General features: G+C 47.7%; 4 protein-coding genes across 4 annotated transcripts in view; 2 read left to right on the forward strand and 2 right to left on the reverse strand.

The window, feature by feature from the left end:
- LOC136968005 (E3 ubiquitin-protein ligase TRIM47-like) overlaps positions 1 to 306 on the forward strand; it is a 4,429-nt gene extending 4,123 nt beyond the window's left edge. The window contains exon 6 of the mRNA XM_067262007.1: positions 263 to 306. Coding sequence (XP_067118108.1) covers positions 263 to 306 — 44 coding nt within the window. The remainder of the gene's footprint in view (positions 1 to 262) is intronic.
- Positions 307 to 4,700: 4,394 nt separating this feature from the next.
- On the forward strand, positions 4,701 to 7,650 carry ccdc166 (coiled-coil domain containing 166). The gene is made up of 7 exons (XM_067262008.1): positions 4,701 to 4,804; positions 5,607 to 5,660; positions 5,839 to 5,893; positions 6,119 to 6,263; positions 6,530 to 6,609; positions 6,913 to 7,089; positions 7,387 to 7,650. The coding sequence occupies exons 1-7, from the start codon at positions 4,701 to 4,703 to the stop codon at positions 7,648 to 7,650; spliced, it is 879 nt and encodes a 292-aa protein (XP_067118109.1).
- A 948-nt stretch (positions 7,651 to 8,598) lies between these two features.
- On the reverse strand, positions 8,599 to 11,977 carry LOC136967472 (tripartite motif-containing protein 16-like). Its single transcript, XM_067261274.1, has 6 exons — positions 11,339 to 11,977; positions 10,667 to 10,762; positions 10,311 to 10,544; positions 10,014 to 10,173; positions 9,622 to 9,681; positions 8,599 to 9,480 (listed from the first exon to the last, which is right to left on the reverse strand). The coding sequence occupies exons 1-6, from the start codon at positions 11,936 to 11,938 to the stop codon at positions 8,942 to 8,944; spliced, it is 1,689 nt and encodes a 562-aa protein (XP_067117375.1). The 5' UTR covers positions 11,939 to 11,977; the 3' UTR covers positions 8,599 to 8,941.
- A 2,815-nt stretch (positions 11,978 to 14,792) lies between these two features.
- Positions 14,793 to 16,423, reverse strand: LOC136967584 (C-type mannose receptor 2-like). Its single transcript, XM_067261426.1, has 3 exons — positions 16,387 to 16,423; positions 15,493 to 15,876; positions 14,793 to 15,136 (listed from the first exon to the last, which is right to left on the reverse strand). The coding sequence occupies exons 1-3, from the start codon at positions 16,421 to 16,423 to the stop codon at positions 14,793 to 14,795; spliced, it is 765 nt and encodes a 254-aa protein (XP_067117527.1).
- Between the last annotated feature and the right edge of the window lie 2,969 nt (positions 16,424 to 19,392).

Consider the following 19,392-nt stretch of genomic DNA (forward strand, 5'->3'; position numbering starts at 1 on the left):
CTCACCCCTCCCATCCTCCCCCCCCTCCCCCTCCTCACCCCTCCCCTACTCCTCACCCCTCCTCCTCCTCACCCCTCCCATCCTCCCCCCCCTCCCCCCTCCTCACCCCCTCCCCTACTCCTCACCCCACCTCCTCCTCACCCCTCCCATCCTCCCCCCCCTCCCCCTCCTCACCCTTCTCCCCGGCCCCGGCCCTGTTCCAGGCGGACAGCGTGTGCAGCGGGACGTAGTTGGCCTCGAACTCGCAGTTGGGGTTGAGCAGCAGGCCGCGGAGGCTCCGGCGGAGGCGGGGCTGCCGGCCCCTGAACGGCCCCAGGAAGAGGCGGCGCGAGTCGTAGTCATTGGCGTGCAGGTTGTCCCACACCAGCGGGGGGGCGCTGCAGCACGCGCTCCACCTCCGCCATGGAGTCCACACACAGCTCCCTGGAGATCACCTGAGCTCCTGGAGGAGAGTGGGGGGGGGCATAGGGTCGGACGGTGAGTGGTGTGTGGGGTGACGGACGGTGGAGTTCTGTGTGTGTGTGTGTGCGAGAGGCTCACCAGTCCAGATGACTGAGATGCTGGGTAGCAGGTCCTCTCCTACGGTCTGCAGGTACGGAGACTTGGAGACACTAGGAGAACACAGAGAGCCACAGTACTCTGGAGGAGAGGGGAGAGAGGAGAAGGAGAGAGGAGAGGGAGAAAGGAGAGAGGAGAAGGAGGGAGGAGAGAGGAGAGGGAGAGAAAAGGAGAGAGGAGAGGAGAGGGAGATAGGAGAGGGAGAGGGAGAGGGAGAGGGAGAGGGAGAGGGAGAGAGGAGAGGGAGAGGAGAGGGAGAGGGAGAGGGAGAGGGAGAGGGAGAGGGAGAGGGAGAGGGAGAGGGAGAGGGAGAGGGAGAGGGAGAGAGGAGAAGGAGAAGGAGAGAGAAGGAGGGAGGAGAGAGGAGAGGGAGAGAGGAGAAGGAGGGAGGAGACATGGAGGGAGGGAGGAGGGGAGAGTATAGGAGAGGAGAGAGGGAGCATTGAGAAGACAAGAAAGGAGAAGAGAGAGGAGGAGAGAAACAGAGGAGAGAGCAGAACAAACCGATTAAAACGATGGCAAGAAACCCTGAAATCAACCAATCACCAGAGACCTGAGCTGTATGAGACCCCACCGGTTGGACAAAAGAGGAATATGGGAGGTTCCCCCAGGAATCGGTACAGCTCATTGGCCACGGAGACCTGAGCGTGGGCGAATGAGGAAAAGGCCTGGGTGTCGGCCTGGCAGAGGGAGTGGTCGATGTCGTCAAACAGGAGAGCGAACGCCCGACATCCCAGGTCCCACACCTGAGACCCAGAGAGGGGGGGGGGGGGTTAGGGTGTGTGTGTATTTGCAGGTTGGAGGTCTGTGTGTGTGTATTGGAGGTCTGTGTGTGTGTGTGTGTGTTCCTGCCTGCTGGAGCTTGCGTTTGAGCAGGGTGAGGTCACAGGAGGAGGAGAACACGACGTCCTGACCGGGAGAGAGGGCGTACACAAAGTTCAGGCCACGCCCCCCCGCCTCCTGGATCAGAGTCTGCAGCTGGACTGAAAGAAGAGGAGGAGAGAGGAGAGGAGAGGAGAGGAGGGGAGAGGAGGGGAGAGGAGGGGAGGGGAGAGGAGGGGAGAGGAAGGGAGAGGAGAGGAGAGGAGGGGAGAGGAGGGGAGAGGAGGGAGAGGAGGGGAGGGGAGAGGAGAGGAGAGGAGAGGAGAGGAGGGGAGAGGAGGGGAGGGGAGAGGAGGGGAGAGGAGGGGAGAGGAGAGGAGGGGAGAGGAGGGGAGAGGAGGGGAATCACTGAGTCACTAAATGAATGGACAGATGGATACTGAAAAGAGCAAGTGGACAGCTAGAGATGGAGGGATGGAGGGATGCTTACCTTCTTCCTCTGGAGAGTAGACTTCTCTCCACAGCAGCCTGTGTTTGAGGTCATCTTTGGGACCGTATAGGTAGTGTTCAAACCCCAAGTCTCCATCCTGAGACCGAGGACACACAGAGAGAGAGAGAGAGAGAGAGAGAGAGAGAGACACAGAGAGAGAGACCGAGAGACAGAGAGAGAGAGATATATTGATTCAATGTACTCTTGATGACCCCAGTTGCTGGAAATCAGACCTCCATCAGACCTCCTTAATTATTAATAGGACATACAGTAGTACTACAACTGTCTTTCTCTCTCCTCTTTTTACATCGCTCTCTCTCTCCATCTCTCTCTTTTCCTTCCATCATCATTTCCTGTGCAGATGGTACCTGAGTCGCCCCCGCAAATTACTCTCGGAGACACACACACACACACGCAGGCACACACACACACACACACACAGGACACACCTACCCAGGCACACACGTACATACGCACACACAGCGCACGCACGCACACACAGAAGATGAATACTGTATGTTGACCAATCCGATGTTTACATAGCGTGTCAACAGTGACACCTGGTGGAAGTTTTACGCCTGGCATCTGTGACTTTCACAAGGTTTTCTGAAACATACGTGGCCACGCAACAAACCTCAGGCCTCCTGCCACAGGACACTGACATCTGACCTGCTACTTTACATGTCATCTTACAGAACCGTACACTCCGCAGTACAGTGTCGCCATGACGTCACTGGGATGTCACTCACCACTGAAACAAGACCTTCCTCTGCTCCATTGACCAGGGGCGTCCATAGAACCCTGCAGTAACACACACACGCACACACACACACACACACACAGAAAAAGAGAGGGGAGAGAGGGAGGGTTGAATGAGATAAGGTAACTAACTATAGGATTTACAGTAATATGGATGGATATCGTTGGCTTATGAACAAACAATGAACGACCCACTGACACTGAAGCCTCTATATATAGAACACTAGCATCTCCAGTATCTTTTATGGAACAAAACTGTACGTGTGTGTGTGCGTGTGTGTGTGATATTAGTAGTATGTTAAGTGGGTCAGGGGGAGGAGAGCTAACCTGATCCTGCTTCGTTCCAGAACACTTCCATACCTCAACAGCAATGCTCTCCAGGGTCACACTGTGTGTGTGTGTGTGTGTGTGTGTGTGTGTGTGTGTGTGTGTGTGTGTGTGTGTGTGTGTGTGTGTGTGTGTGTGTGTGTGTGTGTGTGTGTGTGTGTGTGAGAGAGAGAGAGAGAGTGTGTGTCTGTGTTTGTCTGTGAATGTGTCACCCTCTTAATTAATGTTCTACAATCACCCGCACCCTCATTCTCACTAACGTCAACATTACCCTAAAAAAAGGCCATCATGATCGTTATCAATTAGCCTCAATTATCAACCATTTTCATGATAAAACTACTTCATCACTATCCTCATCCTAATCATCATCGTCATTGTCTTGGTTATTTTGAGATGATCAGATTCGTCAGAGATGTCCATCTCCATCTCGGTGCCAGACGGAGCTCGAGATCTATGGTTCGACCCTCCAAACCAGACCAAGCTACACTGTGCCTTTAAGCTCACCACAACCCTGAAAATTACAGCTTCAGCATGACTGTCAAAATACATGTACAACTGAAGATTACTAATTATTTTCAATTGTAATATCTCCTGATTTTAACAGCGTCTGTTATGGCTATATTAGCCTAGCTTACCTTCAACTACACCGCAAAGGAACGCGCTCCTCTCCTCCATCCTCCCCTCTCCTCCTCTCCTCCTCTCCTATCTTCTTATCTCCCCGGTCTCCTCCTCCAGCAGTCCCTGCAATGGAAGACCACTCGCTGATCTCCGGTCCGACGGTTCAGAAACCGGGAATCCTGGCCATCCTTGGCTTCTGTCTCTCACTCTTTCTCAACCGCTGGCTCTCCTCCGCTTCTCCGCTGCACAGGCGCACTCGTTGCCTTGCCTCCAGAGGCACGCGCCCACAAACAAGCCCTCGCCAAACCGACAAAGTGCAAGGTGTGTGTGTCTCCTGGTGATATATCTTTGTGCAACAATATCTTAATATAGATGGAATATCTTTCGTCTGAAAGTCATCTATTCACAACATAAACACATTGATATTCCATACAGATAGGTTTGATAGTTTTGAGTCTGAACCGCGGTCAGATAGTGGCTACTAAAGATCTACTAGTCTACGCTGGGACACGACAGGGTTTGGTGTGCCCTTAGTGGTGGTTTACGGTAATACAATGCAACATGAAAACATAACTGAAACATTATGATCAGTCAAATGTTCGCGTGTCTCACCATCTACGACTACATCACCGTACCACACAGATATATAACGTAGTGATATGTGATATGTGTGTTGGTGGTAGCGACATATCACTGCAACTACCTTGTTTAACGATTTGTTGTAGGAGTGGTTGTCTTGACAACAAGGGGAACGTTTTGACTGGGGACCAGAAGAAGGTGAGTTGCAATTTTTGGGAGTTCGTGGCGCTTCCTAAATTAGCTAGCAAACCACGTTAACCTACAGCTGTGATCGTTGATCCTTCTGTCCGTTATTATCTTGGACTATTAGATAATTGCAGCAAGCTAATGGGTGTGGGTTGGTTTGTGCAACGGATCCGGTGGTACTGGTGGGCGTCAAAGTAGCGATAAGGGATGGACGAGAGCCCATTCTCTCTGTAGAACAATGTCTCTCTCTTCTCTTTCCCTGTGTGTGTGTGTGTGTGTGTGTGTGTGTGTGTGTGTGTGTGTGTGTGTGTGTGTGTGTGTGTGTGTGTGTGTGTGTGTGTGTGTGTGTGTGTGTGTTAGAATGCCCCCAAAGAAGAAGGGGGGTTCGGGGGGTAAGCAGGAAGGAGGAGGAATTGAAGGCCCAGAATGCCCAGGCTTAGACAAAGAGGCCCAGTTACAGAGAGAGTAAGACTATCAATCTATCACTGTCTGTATCTGTCTCTCTCATCTATCTTATCCATGCATGCTCCCCCAATCCACACCATCCCCCCATCCACACCATCCCCCCATCCACACCATCCCTCCATCCCCCCATCCACACCATCCCTCCATCCCCACCATCCCTCCATCCCCCCATCCACACCATCCCTCCATCCCCACCATCCCTCCATCCCCCCATCCACACCATCCCTCCATCCACACCATCCCTCCATCCCCACCATCCCTCCATCCCCCCATCCACACCATCCCTCCATCCCTCCATCCACACCATCCCTCCATCCCCACCATCCCTCCATCCCCCCATCCACACCATCCCTCCATCCCCACCATCCCTCCATCCCCCCATCCACACCATCCCTCCATCCACACCATCCCTCCATCCACACCATCCCTCCATCCCCCCATCCACACCATCCCTCCATCCACACCATCCCTCCATCCCCACCATCCCTCCATCCCCCCATCCACACCATCCCTCCATCCCCACCATCCCTCCATCCACACCATCCCTCCATCCCCACCATCCCTCCATCCCCCCATCCACACCATCCCTCCATCCCCACCATCCCTCCATCCACACCATCCCCCCATCCACACCATCCCTCCATCCCCCCATCCACACCATCCCCCCATCCACACCATCCCTCCATCCCTCCATCCACACCATCCCTCCATCCCCCCATCCACACCATCCCTCCATCTACACCATCCCTCCCTCCATCCGTCCCTCTTGACACCAGGTGTTTGCCCTCCTCTCCTCCTCCAGGTATGACCTTCTGACAGAAACTCTGGCCAGTCTGAAGAGGAAGGTGGAGCAGCTGTATCCTTCCTGCCCCAGTCCGGGCCTGCTTGGCGTTTATCGTTGCCATGGAAACTTTCACCGTTCACTCCTGTGATACTCAGGTGAACTCCTTCCATCCAGGAAGAAAGAAGTAGAAGGGCGGGTCTGATTGGTCCAAATCTGAACACGTTAGATCTTAACACGCTTGTGATGTCAGACGGTGTGAAAATGAGTTCCTGCAGACGGAGACCAACCAGACACGTGCAGAGAGCGTGAGTGACACACACACACACACACACATACACACTAACACACACAAACACACTCTCTCTCAGAGAAACATCTACAGCCCTACACATCTGTCTCTCTTCCAATCTCACTTCCTTCTGCCACACACTCACTCCCCACCCTCCAACAGTAAAACGTCCTACATGTCTAAAACAACCCGCACACACCCTAACCCTTCTCTCTGACCCCCCACCCACCCTCCTCCCCAGCAAGAGTACATGTCCTACATGTCTAAAAGGACCCACAAGCGCCAGACGGCCATCGTCACCCTGAGCGACCAGAACCACGCAGAGCTGGAGGCCCTTAAGAAGCAGAGGGAGGACGCTCTGGCCAAGTACCAGGAACAGGCCAATGGTGAGGCACCAGGGCGATGGTCCGGCCAATGAGGAGTGATCAGGAAGAAGGGTCGGTCCAATCATGTACAGGAGACACGCTAACACATTCTCCTGCACACTCTTCCTTCTCCTCCTCCTTCTCCTCCTATCCCTCCTCATCTTTATTCTTTCCTTCATCCTCCCCCACCTCTTTCCTGTCTTCCTACTCCTCTTCGTCCCCCCCGCTCCTACGACTCCTCGTACCCCTTGTCCTCCCACTCCCCCCCCCTCCTCTTCCTCTCTCAGACTTGAGGAAGGAGATCCTGGAGAGGGAGAATGAGCTGGCTCTGCTCAACATGGAAATAGCAGAACTCAGAGAGTTTAAGGTACACACACACGTACAGCTTTACATTTACATTTAGTCATTTAGCAGACGCTCTTATCCAGAGCGACTTACAGTAAGTACAGGGACATTCCCCCCGAGGCAAGTAGGGTGAAGTGCCTTTCCCAAGGACACAACGTCATTTGGCAGAGCCGGGGATCGAACCAGCAACCTTCTGATTACTAGTCCGATTCCCTCACCGCTCGGCCACCTGACACCTTTGCTAAACAACGTTGTCCGTCTCCCAATATACGTGCGCGGGTGTGAGCGTCTGCCGAGTGATCATGTGACCTTGTGGCGGCTCCAGAGCCTGCAGCAGCAGCAGCTGGGCCGCATAGCCGAGCTGGAGAGAGAGGGCAGCAGCATGCGGTGCTTCCACTCCGAGTCCCTGCAGGCCCTGAAGGTCCACTTCCTGTCTGAGAAGGAGCGCTACGAGCGCCAGGTCAAACACAGGGTGCAGGCCCTCACTCTGGCCGCTAACAGGGTGAGAGGAGCGTCAAACACGCGCGTGTACACACTCACATACCCACGCACGCACACACTCTGTCTCCCTCTCTCTCTATCTCTCTCTCACTCTCTGTCTCCCTCCCTCTCTGTCTCTCTCTCACTCTCTGTCTCACTCTCTGTCTCCCTCTCTGTCTCTCTCTCACTCTCTGTCTCACTCTCTGTCTCCCTCTCTGTCTCTCTCTCTCTCTCACTCTCTGTCTCTCTCTCTCTCTCTCTGTCTCTCTCTCTGTCTCTCTCTCTGTCTCTCTCTCTCTCTCCCTCCCCCCCCCCCCAGGAAGCGTCTCGCTGCCTCCACACCCACACCAGGGAGGTGTCTGAGGAGAACCAGCGGCTGCGGTCTGAGCTGCTGGTTCTGATCAGCCGCGCCCAGGCCCTGAGGGCCCGCCAGGAGCAGCTGCAGGCCCAGCGCCAGGCTCTGCTGATGGAGAGGGAGTACGTCCGGGAGCTCCAGTGCCTGCGGGCCGCCCCGCTGCAGTACCACCTGCAGACACAGGGGGGCGCCACCACACCTGAGGCTAAAGACACACACAGGCACTGACGCCTGAAGGAGGGATCGTTTCTCAGGGTTTGGGATGCTTGTCCTCTCGTGAAGAGCTGCTCTGGGTTCAAACAGCGGAAATACCAGGAAGTCATTAAACTGGTTAGAGCTGGTCCACCTCTCTGACTCTCCTTCTTACCCTCTCGTTATCTGTCTCCACTTCTCCTTGTCTGCTTTACAAAATTGTCACTCGCTACTGATTTTCATATATTAACATGAAAACACGTCAAAAACTAATGTCAGAGTCCTGATAGTCATTTAGGTTGGGTTATGGTTACCCTAACCCTAAACCCAAACTCTGCCATACCATGAATAAACCATGAATGAACTTCTCTTACACACCAGCTCAACCAAGACCAAAACAATTGATTTTTACTGCCCAATATACCAATGCTTTCACACTGTATGTCAGAACAGATAACATCATGTTCTAAACCTAACTTATTGGCTAAAGTCTGTCGATGTGTCGGTCCAGGTTTCTGTGAGAGTCAACGTGAAGGTCAAGAGGTCAAGGGTTCAGAGAGGGTTCACCCTGAGCTGCAGGGTGAACGTGGTCAGAGATGAGAGGTACCACGTCATAGTGAAGGTGTAAAAATACCACCCAATACCTTGATCACATTATTCCACTCTGTCCAGAAATGGAGTTTTCAGAGCAAAATCGGTCTAGTCCAAATGGCCTGTGATTGGGATTGCGCAAGACATTTTTGTCTCGGTTGCACTGCCCTCTAGTGGTGAATGTGCAGCATTGCATTGAGAGAGAAAGGGAGAGAAGAACAGAGAGAGGGTGAGTTGGAGAGAGGGGGAGGAGGAGAGGGAAGGAAGGGGACACTAAAAGAGGGATAGAAGGAAGAAATGGAGAAAGACAAAAAACTATAGAAGTGAGTCATGAACACAAATCCTTCTTATACAGTATGAATAATGAGAGATGTCTTTCAGCTTCACATGTCTTTATTCAGCTGTTCACATCCATTATAACCAGCAGGAGTTCAAAGTAGCAGAGAGACAAATATGAACCGATCACTTAAACAACAGCAGTCATAAACACGTCCATCTCAATAGTGAGTAGCACATGTACCCAAACATTACAACACATCATTAGTTAAAACTCTATTTACTGAGTAGCAGGACAGGAAGTAGACAGTGATTTCTATTGTCCAGTAGAGCCAAGACTAAATGATCATATACAATCATCAAGATGAAAGAGCAGTAACTATCTAACCAAATTACAATGATTATAAACCAACTAAACAAGTAACAGGGTTCTGTATGATGGTATGAAGGTATCACTCCTCTACAAGACCCTCCACCACAGCTTCAGAATCTCTGCACTGTTACCATAGTTACTAAGCCAAAACCCAGGGTAGAGTGTCTGGGTGAAGGTGGTCTGGACTCTGTGGAGGAGGGTCACTGTGTCAGAGACGACACTGTAGAAGGACAGAGTACCTGCCTTGTGATCCAGGTACACTCCTACTCTGGAGGACTGAGGGCCTGATACTGCAGTACCAACACTGTTATGTGTGAACGTGCAACCATCACTAGAGCAGCGTAACATCCAGGACTTGTTATTGTTACCAAAGTAAGAGTTACCGTCTGTTCTGCTGATGTCTTTATATGAGACTGCTATGTTAACATAGCCACCTCTCCTCTCCACCTCCCAGTAACAGCGTCCAGACAGAGCCTCTCTACACAGCACCTGACTGTACCAGGTGAACCTCTCTGGATGGTCAGGATATGGCTGCTGCTGCTTTAGATATGTCACCTTCCTGTTCTCCTGAGTCAGAGAGAGGAGTGTACATGCTGTGTTTGGGTCCAGTGTGAGCTGACAGGAATCTGGGAGCAGAGCAGAGACCAGATCAGAGTTAATAACACGTCCATTCATGTGTCCCCATGTTAAAGCTGCTGTTGTTCTGGATCAGATTCATCATTCAACACGTGTCAGTGGAGAGAGACCTGGACACTTCAGAGACTCACATCGTAAGAAGTCTGCTCTGGTCTTGGGCTCTGGAGGCAGGAACACATCAACTGTGGAGACTGGAGACACACACACACATATTTATGTAACCCACACAAACCCCCCCCACACACACACGTATTTCTACACACAGCCACACATACGCACAGGTAGATAAACACACACATATACATGCACTCAGACACAGACACATACACATACGCACCCCCCCCCCCCCCCTCCCCACACACACACACACACAGACAAACACACATACATATACACACACACACACACACAAACAGAGAGACGCAGACATGTGTTAAGAAGAAACGTTCTACTCTAAACCATGTCTGGGTCCGTGAGGCTTAATGTGCGGTTCCTCCAGACCTGCTGTGTTTAACCAGCTCACCTGTGGTGGAAATCTTGGACCACTTTCTCTGGATCAGCTCCTCTAGTTTGTCTCTCAGCTCAGAGACCACCTCAGTTACATGTTTGAAGTACTGAAGAGGAGGGACAGAGAAGCTGGGGACATCTGAAGATACACTGGTACTGGAGAGAGACTGGTAGTTCTGGAGAGAGAGAGGGGGGAGAGAGACAGATGGAAGAATGACAAATGGACAGACACATAGGTTAAGCAGAGATCCTACATAGATGATCAGACAGTGAGTGTAGCTTCAGATCTGAGCTGCCAGGGTAGTCTAGTTACCTGGAGGAAGTGGATGTTGTCCTCTGTGTGTGAGAGCTTCTCCAGCTCAGCGTCTCTCCTCCTCAGCTCAGCTATCTCCTGCTCCAGTCTCTCCAGCAGTCCTTCAGCCTGACTCACTGCTGCCCCCTGCTGGGCTCTGATCAGATCCTTCACCTCAGAGCGCCTTCTCTCAATGGAGCGGATCAGCTCAGTGAAGATCCTCTCAATGTCCTTCTCTGCTGCCTGGCCAGAGAGCTGGAAGAGAGAGGGATAGAAGAGAGAGAGCGGGTGAGACAGAGAGAAAAAGAAAGAGAGGGAGAGAAATAAACCTACTAGCACAGTAGCACAGCTCCAGTAGTGGAGATCCTGATGCTGACCTTGAAAGACTCCACAGCCTGTTGGAGCTCCTTCAGCTCCTTCTCTCTCTGCTGGACTCTCTGCTGGACTTCCTGCTGACTCAGGACCAGCTTGTCCTGGAGAACAACACATGACAACAACACAGTAGGAGTTACAGTACAGGACTTTGGTGGAGAGAACCTCTGTCAGAACATGCTGAACACCAACACTGAACACAGCTGGTGTTGACCACCTGAATATCCAGTAGTCATGTACTATAGGGGTTAGAGTTAAGGCACAGTTGTGTACAGGTTATTTTGTTGTGATGGTAATTCACACCATGTTTCCAGTTAGCTTGGTTATAAAACTCGTCCTGCACTTGTTGAATATGTGTAGTGCTCTACGTAGACCGAGCAAGAGTTCAGACTCTGGACTCATATGAGATCAATAAAAGTGTCATTACTGTTGAGTGATGGTAGTGTTTGAACTAGTCCAGTGGTGATACGTTCAATAATCTATCTTGATATTGTAGCATTCTCTATTCTACATCCTTCATAACCTGTTCACACATCACATGCAAGTAAAGCTGCATTCAGTATGTCTCGCTATTTTTATTCTAAACTGCCTTTATGTTAAACATCCATTATTCCATTCTCTACGCTTTCATATTTTAAGTTAGTTACTCAGTCACCAAAGGATTGATCTGGTCTTACCTGTTTCTCCTTCCTCTCAGTTTTGACTGACACCGTGTTATGGCCTTTATGGTCTTCCATGGTACACAGCATGCAGATACACTGCTGGTCTGTCCGACAGAAGACCTCCAGCAGCTTGTCATGACTGGAGCAGATCATGTCCTGCAGTCCAGACGTGGCTTCCATCAGCTTGTGTTTCTTCAGCCCAGGAACCTGGTAGTGGGGCTGGAGGTGAGTCTGGCAGTAGGACACCATACACATCAGACAGGACTTGAGGGCTCTCTGCTTCCTGGGCCCAGTGCAGAGGTCACAGGTCACCTCTCCTGGCCCAGCTGGACTGGTCAGCTCAGAGGGGGCGGCCTGGGCTCCTCTTGTCTCCTTCAGCTTCTCCACCACATCAGCAATGATGTTGTTCCTCTTCAGAGCAGGCCTCAGAGTGAAGCTCTGTCTGCACTGGGGGCAGCTGTAGACTCCCTTCTGCTCATCCTGGTCCCAGCAGCCCTCGATACAGCTGCTACAGTAGCTGTGACCACAGGCGAGGGTGACAGGATCCTTTAAGAGGTCCAGACAGACGGAACAGCAGAACTGGTCCTGGTCCAGCACAACTCCCTGCTGGGCCATGCTGGAGTGGTAGTGACAGTCGCTCTTTCTCACACAGAAACACTAGTGGAGAGAGGGAGCAAGAGAAAGATAGATTAGTTTCGTTTCTTCAGAATAACAACTGTTGTGGGAAGAGGGAGTGATTTCCTGGTTATGTCAGAGGGTGGAGTTTAGGGGGGGCGGAGAAAAGAAAGAGTGAGATAAGGAGAGAAATTATGTGAGAAAGATCGAGAAAGGATGAGAGAGACTTGTATTCTTTCACCTCCTCTCCAGAGTACTGAGTGTGTTTGGGTTCAGTGAGCTGACTAGAAGCAGAGAAGACAGGCTAGTTAGAAACAGGAAGTTTTGTCTCCAGCGCCCTCTCACGAACACTCTCTCTCAGAATTTCGCATCAAAGTTCAAACGAGGATAGTTTCACCACGGAGATTCTGCAGTCACCGGACGCTCCGCGAATCTTCCAGTGCCACGACTTTTCCTCGTTCGCCAAACAGTTAAAGCTGTACAGGTTTCCGAGATATTCGACTTCCAGTTCAGCGGCACGAGCGTGCTCAGGGAGTGGCCTGGTAGCCACGTGCCACCGCTGAAATCTGATTTGCCACCGCAGGTGCCACCCCGATATCTTTACCTATTATCATTATTTGGCAGGACCTTTAATTTGAATTGTAGGCTATAACGAGTAACCAACATTAGTAGTGTCTAGCCTGTCAAAAACCCAGAGAAAGTTTTTGATTTTGAGCGGCAGTTATCGTTGAGTAACAGCTGAAAATAAATCAACAGAAGAAGAAGAGCTGTCGGCCAATCTCCCCCCCCCCCCAGTCTCTGGGGATTTGTTGTGCCCCAGATGCACCCCCGCCCTGAAAAGCACCCCCTATTGCGCGCACAAACCACTTTCGTCTCCATATCGCAATTAAACGGAGGGGAGACAGCTGTCTCACATTGTAATTTTTTGTTAAGAGATCTGGACCTGCTAACTCTGTTATATTATGAACACAGGTATCAAAATATGTGACCTCTTGTTTCCAGGTCCAGATCTTAACCAGATCGGTGATATTCTTCAGATTATAGCAAGGTCGTAGCAAAGGAGTCAACATTGGGGGGGACGAAATCTCCTGGGGAGTCTGAGGGTCCCCCCCCGAAAACCTTTTACGTTTAGTTATGAATATTATTACATTTTTTTATGGCTGGAAAGGATGGCAAAACAGGGAAAACTAACCAACCTAGTTGTTCAGTTATAACTACACTATACTAACATATATTATAAATAGCCTAAACAATGTAATAATCATTCCAAAACGTTATAAAAATATAAATATATGTACTTTAAACAGTAAGTGTGTAGCAAATAAGTTATTACGGATATTCAGTTAGAAAATAACTATAAAGTGTAATGGTCAATCATGAGTGTTTCCCAGAGAAATTTTAACTGAATGGTTGAAACTGAGTTTAGAAACAATTACATACAGTCTTTACAGTATAATTACTGTTTTGTAAATATCCCTTTTAGTATGTCCTTACACAAGCATGAGGTTAACCAATGCTAGGTTGAGAGAATATATTCACTTAGGTCACGGACTGAAGCAGAATGCAAACCACATGGAAATTAATTCTCTGCAAGGATGCAAACTGAATGCTAAACACACTGTACAGGATTGTGTCTTAATGAGAACACAAACAAACATTGTCATCGTTGCTGTTCTTGACAGAACCTTGTTTATTCTGAACTCAAGTACACTACATGGTCAGTTTTTGAATCAACAATTCATCAATCAAACACAATCAATCAAACTTTTTTATGTTTTTGGTAATAGTCCTGCTTTTCAAAAATCTTATTTTGATTTAATAACATTTTAAAGGCAGGGTAGGTGAGTTTTGCGAACCTAGCATTTTTGGCTTGAGTTTGAAAGGATTCATACCAAGATATCGGATTGATTTAATTTGACTGTCGAATCTTTAGATATATTAGTTTCTACAGGTTGAAAACATAAAAGTCAAATATAAAGTTTTGACAGGTTGAACATTTATTTTCGAAAAAAAAGATATATATATTTTTTTAAGGTATTAAAAATAAAGAAAAAAAGGTTTGCATCATTGATGAGTTCTTGATGAGGACCATACTGTTCTCAGAGTACTCTGCTCAGCTTTAATCTGTTTTTGGCTTCTCTGTTCTTCTCTCCCCTGTCCTTTCCTTTCACTGTGTGTGAGAACGTTTCAAAAGGATGAAAACATATTTTACAAAACAAGTTTCTTCAAGTTGAAAACGGCTGTTTTTTTGTTTTTTTTACAGGTTGAAAAAAATATTTTCGGGCCGGGATTGACCAAGAAAACAAAGAAAAAAAAACACTTTAGTTCTGCGTTAGTATCAACTACAGGGTTTTAACCTTTTAACTAGTTTAACCTTGTGCCTGTATGTTTAGAGTTCCCTCTTGGTCAGAACTGGTTTCCTCTCCCTTTTCTTCCTCTTCCTCTGAGAACTCTCTTCTTCCTCCTTGTGGAAGACCTTTCCATCTGGCTGCTTTCTCCACCTCAGCTGGAAGTCTTCAGTCAGCCCCTTCTCTCTCAGCTTCACCTGGACCTGAGGAAGAGAGCGAGTCTGGACTAAGAATATGTACTCTCCTCTTTAAAGTGAAGATCAACATGAATCAACAAGTCTCACCTGTTGTAAGATGGCCTCCATCACAGCAGGATCCTCTAGGTCCACACCGGAGTTCTCTCTGGTCAGACTCATTCTCACCACCTGCTGCTGCACTGAGACTTGAGACACACAGACAACTGAACATGAATTTCAGGTCACAGAAGTTTATTCATGGCGTTACTTTAGTCCATTTGATGAACCACAATGTAAAATTATAATACATAATATATTATATATTATGAGTTATGACTCACCGATGTTGCAGAAGAAGGGATAGGAATCAGTACAAGACCGGTCTTTCCACATGAATGGTGAATTCATCCCTGCTGCTGTGCAGGATTGCCCTTCTCTGTAGTTGTTAGGTTCGTTATTGGCCCAGTATGTGAAGGAGGAGTTGCTCCCATCTGACCACTGCCATGGGTCTCTGTACAGGCCAATCCAGGCCTTGACATCTGCAGGTTTGATATCCGATATCTGCTGGTTCTCAGTCTGGCTCCTCACACTGGCCAGGTCTGTGTGGTGCTTCCTGCAGTAACTCTGAGCTTCTGTCCAGGTCATTTTTTGATCAATGTAGACAAACGTCACTCCTGTACAGTATAATGTATATATTTCGGTGCAAATTAACACACGAGAACTAGTGAGTGATAGATTAAAAACCTTGGAAGGGTACAAAATATGTCAGGTTGACCTTGGTATTATGTAAGCAACACAGCTACAAGTAATATAATTGACAAAGGGTGTGTTAGATTTATAGAAGTTGTGCGAATGATTCAAGATATTTATTGTCATGTGTAAGGTTAACAAAGTTAGTCCGTACAATGAAATTCTTATAGCGCAATGATCAAGCAGGGGGGGGGGGGGGGGGAATGTCCCTGTACTTACTGTAAGTCGCTCTGGATAAGAGCGTCTGCTAAATGACTAAATGTAAATGTAATGTGCTCACCTTGGTTGCAGATCACAGGGATTGTCCTGCTGCAGTCGTTATCGTGCCACTTGCCATCCCAGTGATGTCCCACACAGAACTGATTACCGTAGTTGTTATTGGGCTGTTCATTACCCCAGTTAGTAAAGACGATCTCTCCCTCTCTGTAGAACGGACTACGTCCCAGAGACCAGCTCCAGGTGTTGATGTCACCATACAGACCTATCCAGGCCCTTCCCGTGTAACCACTGGAAGCCCCATAGACTCTATTCATGTCCTCCATGTTGTCTATGGTGGCCAGGTCAGTGTACTTCTCTCTGCAGTATCTCTGGGCTTCAGTCCAGGTCTTTGGTTCGTTAACAAAGTGGTACTGATGAGGAAGGCTTGAGGAGAGGGCACACAGTCCTGTTGACGTGATACAATGAAAGAGCACGAGCAAAAGGGGTGTATTTTGAGTTAGACCAAGGTATACAAAATTAAGTTTTTTTTTGTTTTACTATGACAACATTTCTAATACATCTGCCAAACTGTATGAGTCACACCAAAAGCAATTATTTCCATTTTCAAATGTAAATTCGAATTTTCCCTTTAGCTAATGAGATGAGTCCATTTGTGGTATTTTAACCAGGATGGCATTATTACCCAGTCTTCCTAAAGTGCCTTAGGCCTAATCTAAGAAAACACACTCTTTGCCTTGTTCTTCCCACAAACTTGTATTCTGTGTTATTATTTGACACAAACATGAATTTCCTTGGTCATTAATGGAGTCGTTTGGGCGAGATATGATCTCATTCAGACGAATTAAGGATCTCGTTTTTTTGTTTGATGGTTTTGCTCTTAGGCAAACCCTATAGGGCTTCCATGGTTTTGTGACGTATAAATTCCTCACAGACCCATAAACACGTTGCTACTGACCTGAGAGGAGAAGGATGCAGAAGGTTCCCCCCTCCATATCTGTCCACAAAGAGTAGGTTTGTTGGCAAAACAGTATCATGGATGCTCAGTCAACATGAGTCAGATGGCTGAGCGGTTAGGGAAGCGGGCTAGTAATCTGAAGGTTGCCAGTTCGACTCCCGGCCGTGCCAAATGACATTGTGCAAGGCACTTCACCCTACTTGCCTCGGGGGAATGTCCCTGTACTTACTGAAAGTCTCTCTGGATAAGAGCGTCAGCTAAATGACTAAATGTAAATGTAAACATGTATTTGCATGTAAGAAATTCAAGTCAACTGTAGATAACAATGTATTTACAGCGTTTGGTCTTACCTGAACAGAAGAAGGATGACTTGCTGTCTTCTTCTGTTTCTTTCGGTCTAATCTGTCTATCTCTCTCCCTCTCTCAAAGTCTGGTTCTGATTATTTTTGTTTCCTATTAACTAGATTGTCTTTTCTACAATCGGACATGCAAAATGTACTTTAGAAACCAGACTTTTGCATATCTCTCAAATCACATATGGAAATGACGTGAATTGGATCATACTGCACTGCTCACCCTTGTCTTAGAATTACACAGAGGTCGTAGGTCAACTTCATTGTGTCTGGGGTATATCAGTGACCCGTGTGATATTCTGAATACAATAAAAACGTTATAAACTCTGTAATCAAACTGCTTTGTTGTGAAGAGCAATAGTATAAATATATTCTGAATGTAAATTGTTACCCAGATGAGTTTAATTGTATTATTGGTACAGATTTGAGAAATAAGAACATACTGTTATGACAGTTTGTAACTGTGGTGTTTTGAATATCCATCATAGCATGGCAAAAGACCAGCATGTGGTTAACCAATGTGGTGAAAATGCATTCCCTTTGGTCATGGGTTACATGTAAATGATAAAGAGTAAAGTCTGATAGTAAAATCATATAAGGTAAAGTGTCACGTTTCTAAATAATTGCTGGAACTGAGCTTGACATACAGAATGAGCTTGCAGTAACTACAGTTTTTAACTTTTGTGTTTCACATCTTTTGGAGTATGACATCATCATGCAAGCATGTGGTTCAGCAATGGTACAGTGAGAATGTGTTCACCGAGGTCACAGACTGGAGCACAATGCAAACGACATGGAAACGGACTGTTTGCACTGATGCAAATGATGTTACATTTACATTTACATTTAGTCATTTAGCAGACACTCTTATCCAGAGCAACTTACAGTAAGTACAGGGACATTCCCCCCAAGGCAAGTATGGTGAAGTGCCTTGCCCAGGGACACAACGTCATTTGACACGGCCGGGAATCGAACGTGTTATTATATAAGTCTAAAACTGCCTTGTGTCTCAATGGTGGTCATTAACTGTTAGACTTAATGCAATAGTTTGGGAATTGAAGTGAACATTGAAAATACACTGGCCCAAAGTCAAAAGGATTGAATAGATTTTATTTGTCAGATATTAAGTGAAACAAAATAGGAAAATTAATATGAAAAAAAAAAAAAAAAAGCTAAATGATCTATTTTAAAATGATGGTTTCTGACAAATTTACTATTCTGTGGCTGCTCAGCCTCTCTACAACAACAACAACAACAACAAAACATGACAAAGTTATCTTTCCTCTTCCTACAAATTTAGAGTTCCCTCTTGGTAAGAACTGGTTTCCTCTCCCTTTTCTTCCTCTTCCTCTGAGAACTCTCGTCTTCCTCCTTGTGGAAGACCTTTCCATCTGGCTGCTTTCTCCACCTCAGCTGGAAGTCTTCAGTCAGCCCCTTCTCTCTCAGCTTCACCTGGACCTGAGGAGGAGAGAGAGTCTGGACTAAGAATATATACTCTCCTCTTTAAAGTGAAGATCAACTTGAATCAACAAGTCTCACCTGTTGTAAGATGGCCTCCATCACAGCAGGATCCTCTAGGTCCACACCGGAGTTCTCTCTGGTCAGCCTCATTCTCACCACCTGCTGCTGCACCGGGACTGGAGACACCAATGCCACAGTTGGATTTCACCACATCACAAAACATGATGCATGAGACACAACCTCTTTTAAAATGTCACCCGCATTGGACATGTAGAACATACAGTAAGAAACATGATATTAAAGTCACCGAAAAGAAAAAAGCTACTCACTACTTTGGCAGAAGAAGGGAAACATCATGTCACAGGGACAGTCTGACCATACGCCATGGGAAGCGAAAACTGCTCTTGCACAGAACGCATTCCCCTTGCCATTATTAGGTTCGTTTGTCTTCCAGTATCTGAAGGAAGAGTTGCTACCATCTGACCACTGCCAGGGGATTCTGTACAGGCCGATCATGGCACCTGAATTCACTGGTAAAGTTTCCTTCATCTGGTCGTTCTCAGTCTGGCTCCTCACACTGGCCAGGTCTGTGTGGTGCTGCCTGCAGTAACTCTGAGCTTCTGTCCAGGTCATGTTGTACTCAATGTGTTCAAATGTTTCCCCTGAAAATGTTTGATGGTTTCCATGACAATATTCACAGATGACACATGTTACAAAACGTGTTTTTGGTTTCAGTATTTTGTCTCTTTTTGTTGACAAAACAACAACCTAATAAGGGAGAGAGTGTATTGTCCTGTGTTGCCTGAAATATTCTACAATTCCAAAGTACATTTAGTCATTTAGCAGACGCTCTTTTCCAGAGCGACTTACAGTAAGTACAGGGACATTCCCCCCGAGGCAAGTAGGGTGAAGTGCCTTGCCCAAGGACACAACGTCAGTTGGCATGACCGGGAATCGAACTGGCAACCTTCGGATTACTAGCCCGATTCCCTCACCGCTCAGCCACCTGACTCCCTACATTTTCCTTGATCCTTTTTTCTTTTCAGCCAAAATGTAATCTCTGTAGTACGCAGTGGTGGTTCTAGACCAATTTTACTGGGGGGGCCAAGTGGGGGCCAGTGTTAAATCAGAGGGGCATATTAAAAAACAGAAACAAATGATATTTAAACATTAAATACTTTAATTTTGCTTT

This window comes from Osmerus mordax, chromosome 23, assembly GCF_038355195.1.
Source record: "Osmerus mordax isolate fOsmMor3 chromosome 23, fOsmMor3.pri, whole genome shotgun sequence".
NCBI lineage: Eukaryota > Metazoa > Chordata > Actinopteri > Osmeriformes > Osmeridae > Osmerus > Osmerus mordax.

Bases quoted from the DNA above. Each gene is read 5' to 3' on its own strand.
- ccdc166 (XM_067262008.1), top strand. From the start codon at position 4,701: ATGCCCCCAAAGAAGAAGGGGGGTTCGGGGGGTAAGCAGGAAGGAGGA. The intron at 5,661-5,838 runs GTATCCTTCCTG...TTGTGATGTCAG, and splicing joins AAGAGGAAGGTGGAGCAGCT to ACGGTGTGAAAATGAGTTCC. The intron at 6,610-6,912 runs GTACACACACAC...TGGCGGCTCCAG, and splicing joins CAGAACTCAGAGAGTTTAAG to AGCCTGCAGCAGCAGCAGCT.
- LOC136967472 (XM_067261274.1), bottom strand. From the start codon at position 11,938: ATGGCCCAGCAGGGAGTTGTGCTGGACCAGGACCAGTTCTGCTGTTCC. The intron at 10,763-11,338 runs GTAAGACCAGAT...GTTGTTCTCCAG, and splicing joins CTGAGAGGAAGGAGAAACAG to GACAAGCTGGTCCTGAGTCA. The intron at 10,174-10,310 runs GTAACTAGACTA...CTCTCTCTCCAG, and splicing joins ACAACATCCACTTCCTCCAG to AACTACCAGTCTCTCTCCAG.
- LOC136967584 (XM_067261426.1), bottom strand. From the start codon at position 16,423: ATGGAGGGGGGAACCTTCTGCATCCTTCTCCTCTCAG. The intron at 15,877-16,386 runs GTCAGTAGCAAC...TCACGTCAACAG, and splicing joins CTGCATCCTTCTCCTCTCAG to GACTGTGTGCCCTCTCCTCA. The intron at 15,137-15,492 runs GTGAGCACATTA...TATACTGTACAG, and splicing joins CCCTGTGATCTGCAACCAAG to GAGTGACGTTTGTCTACATT.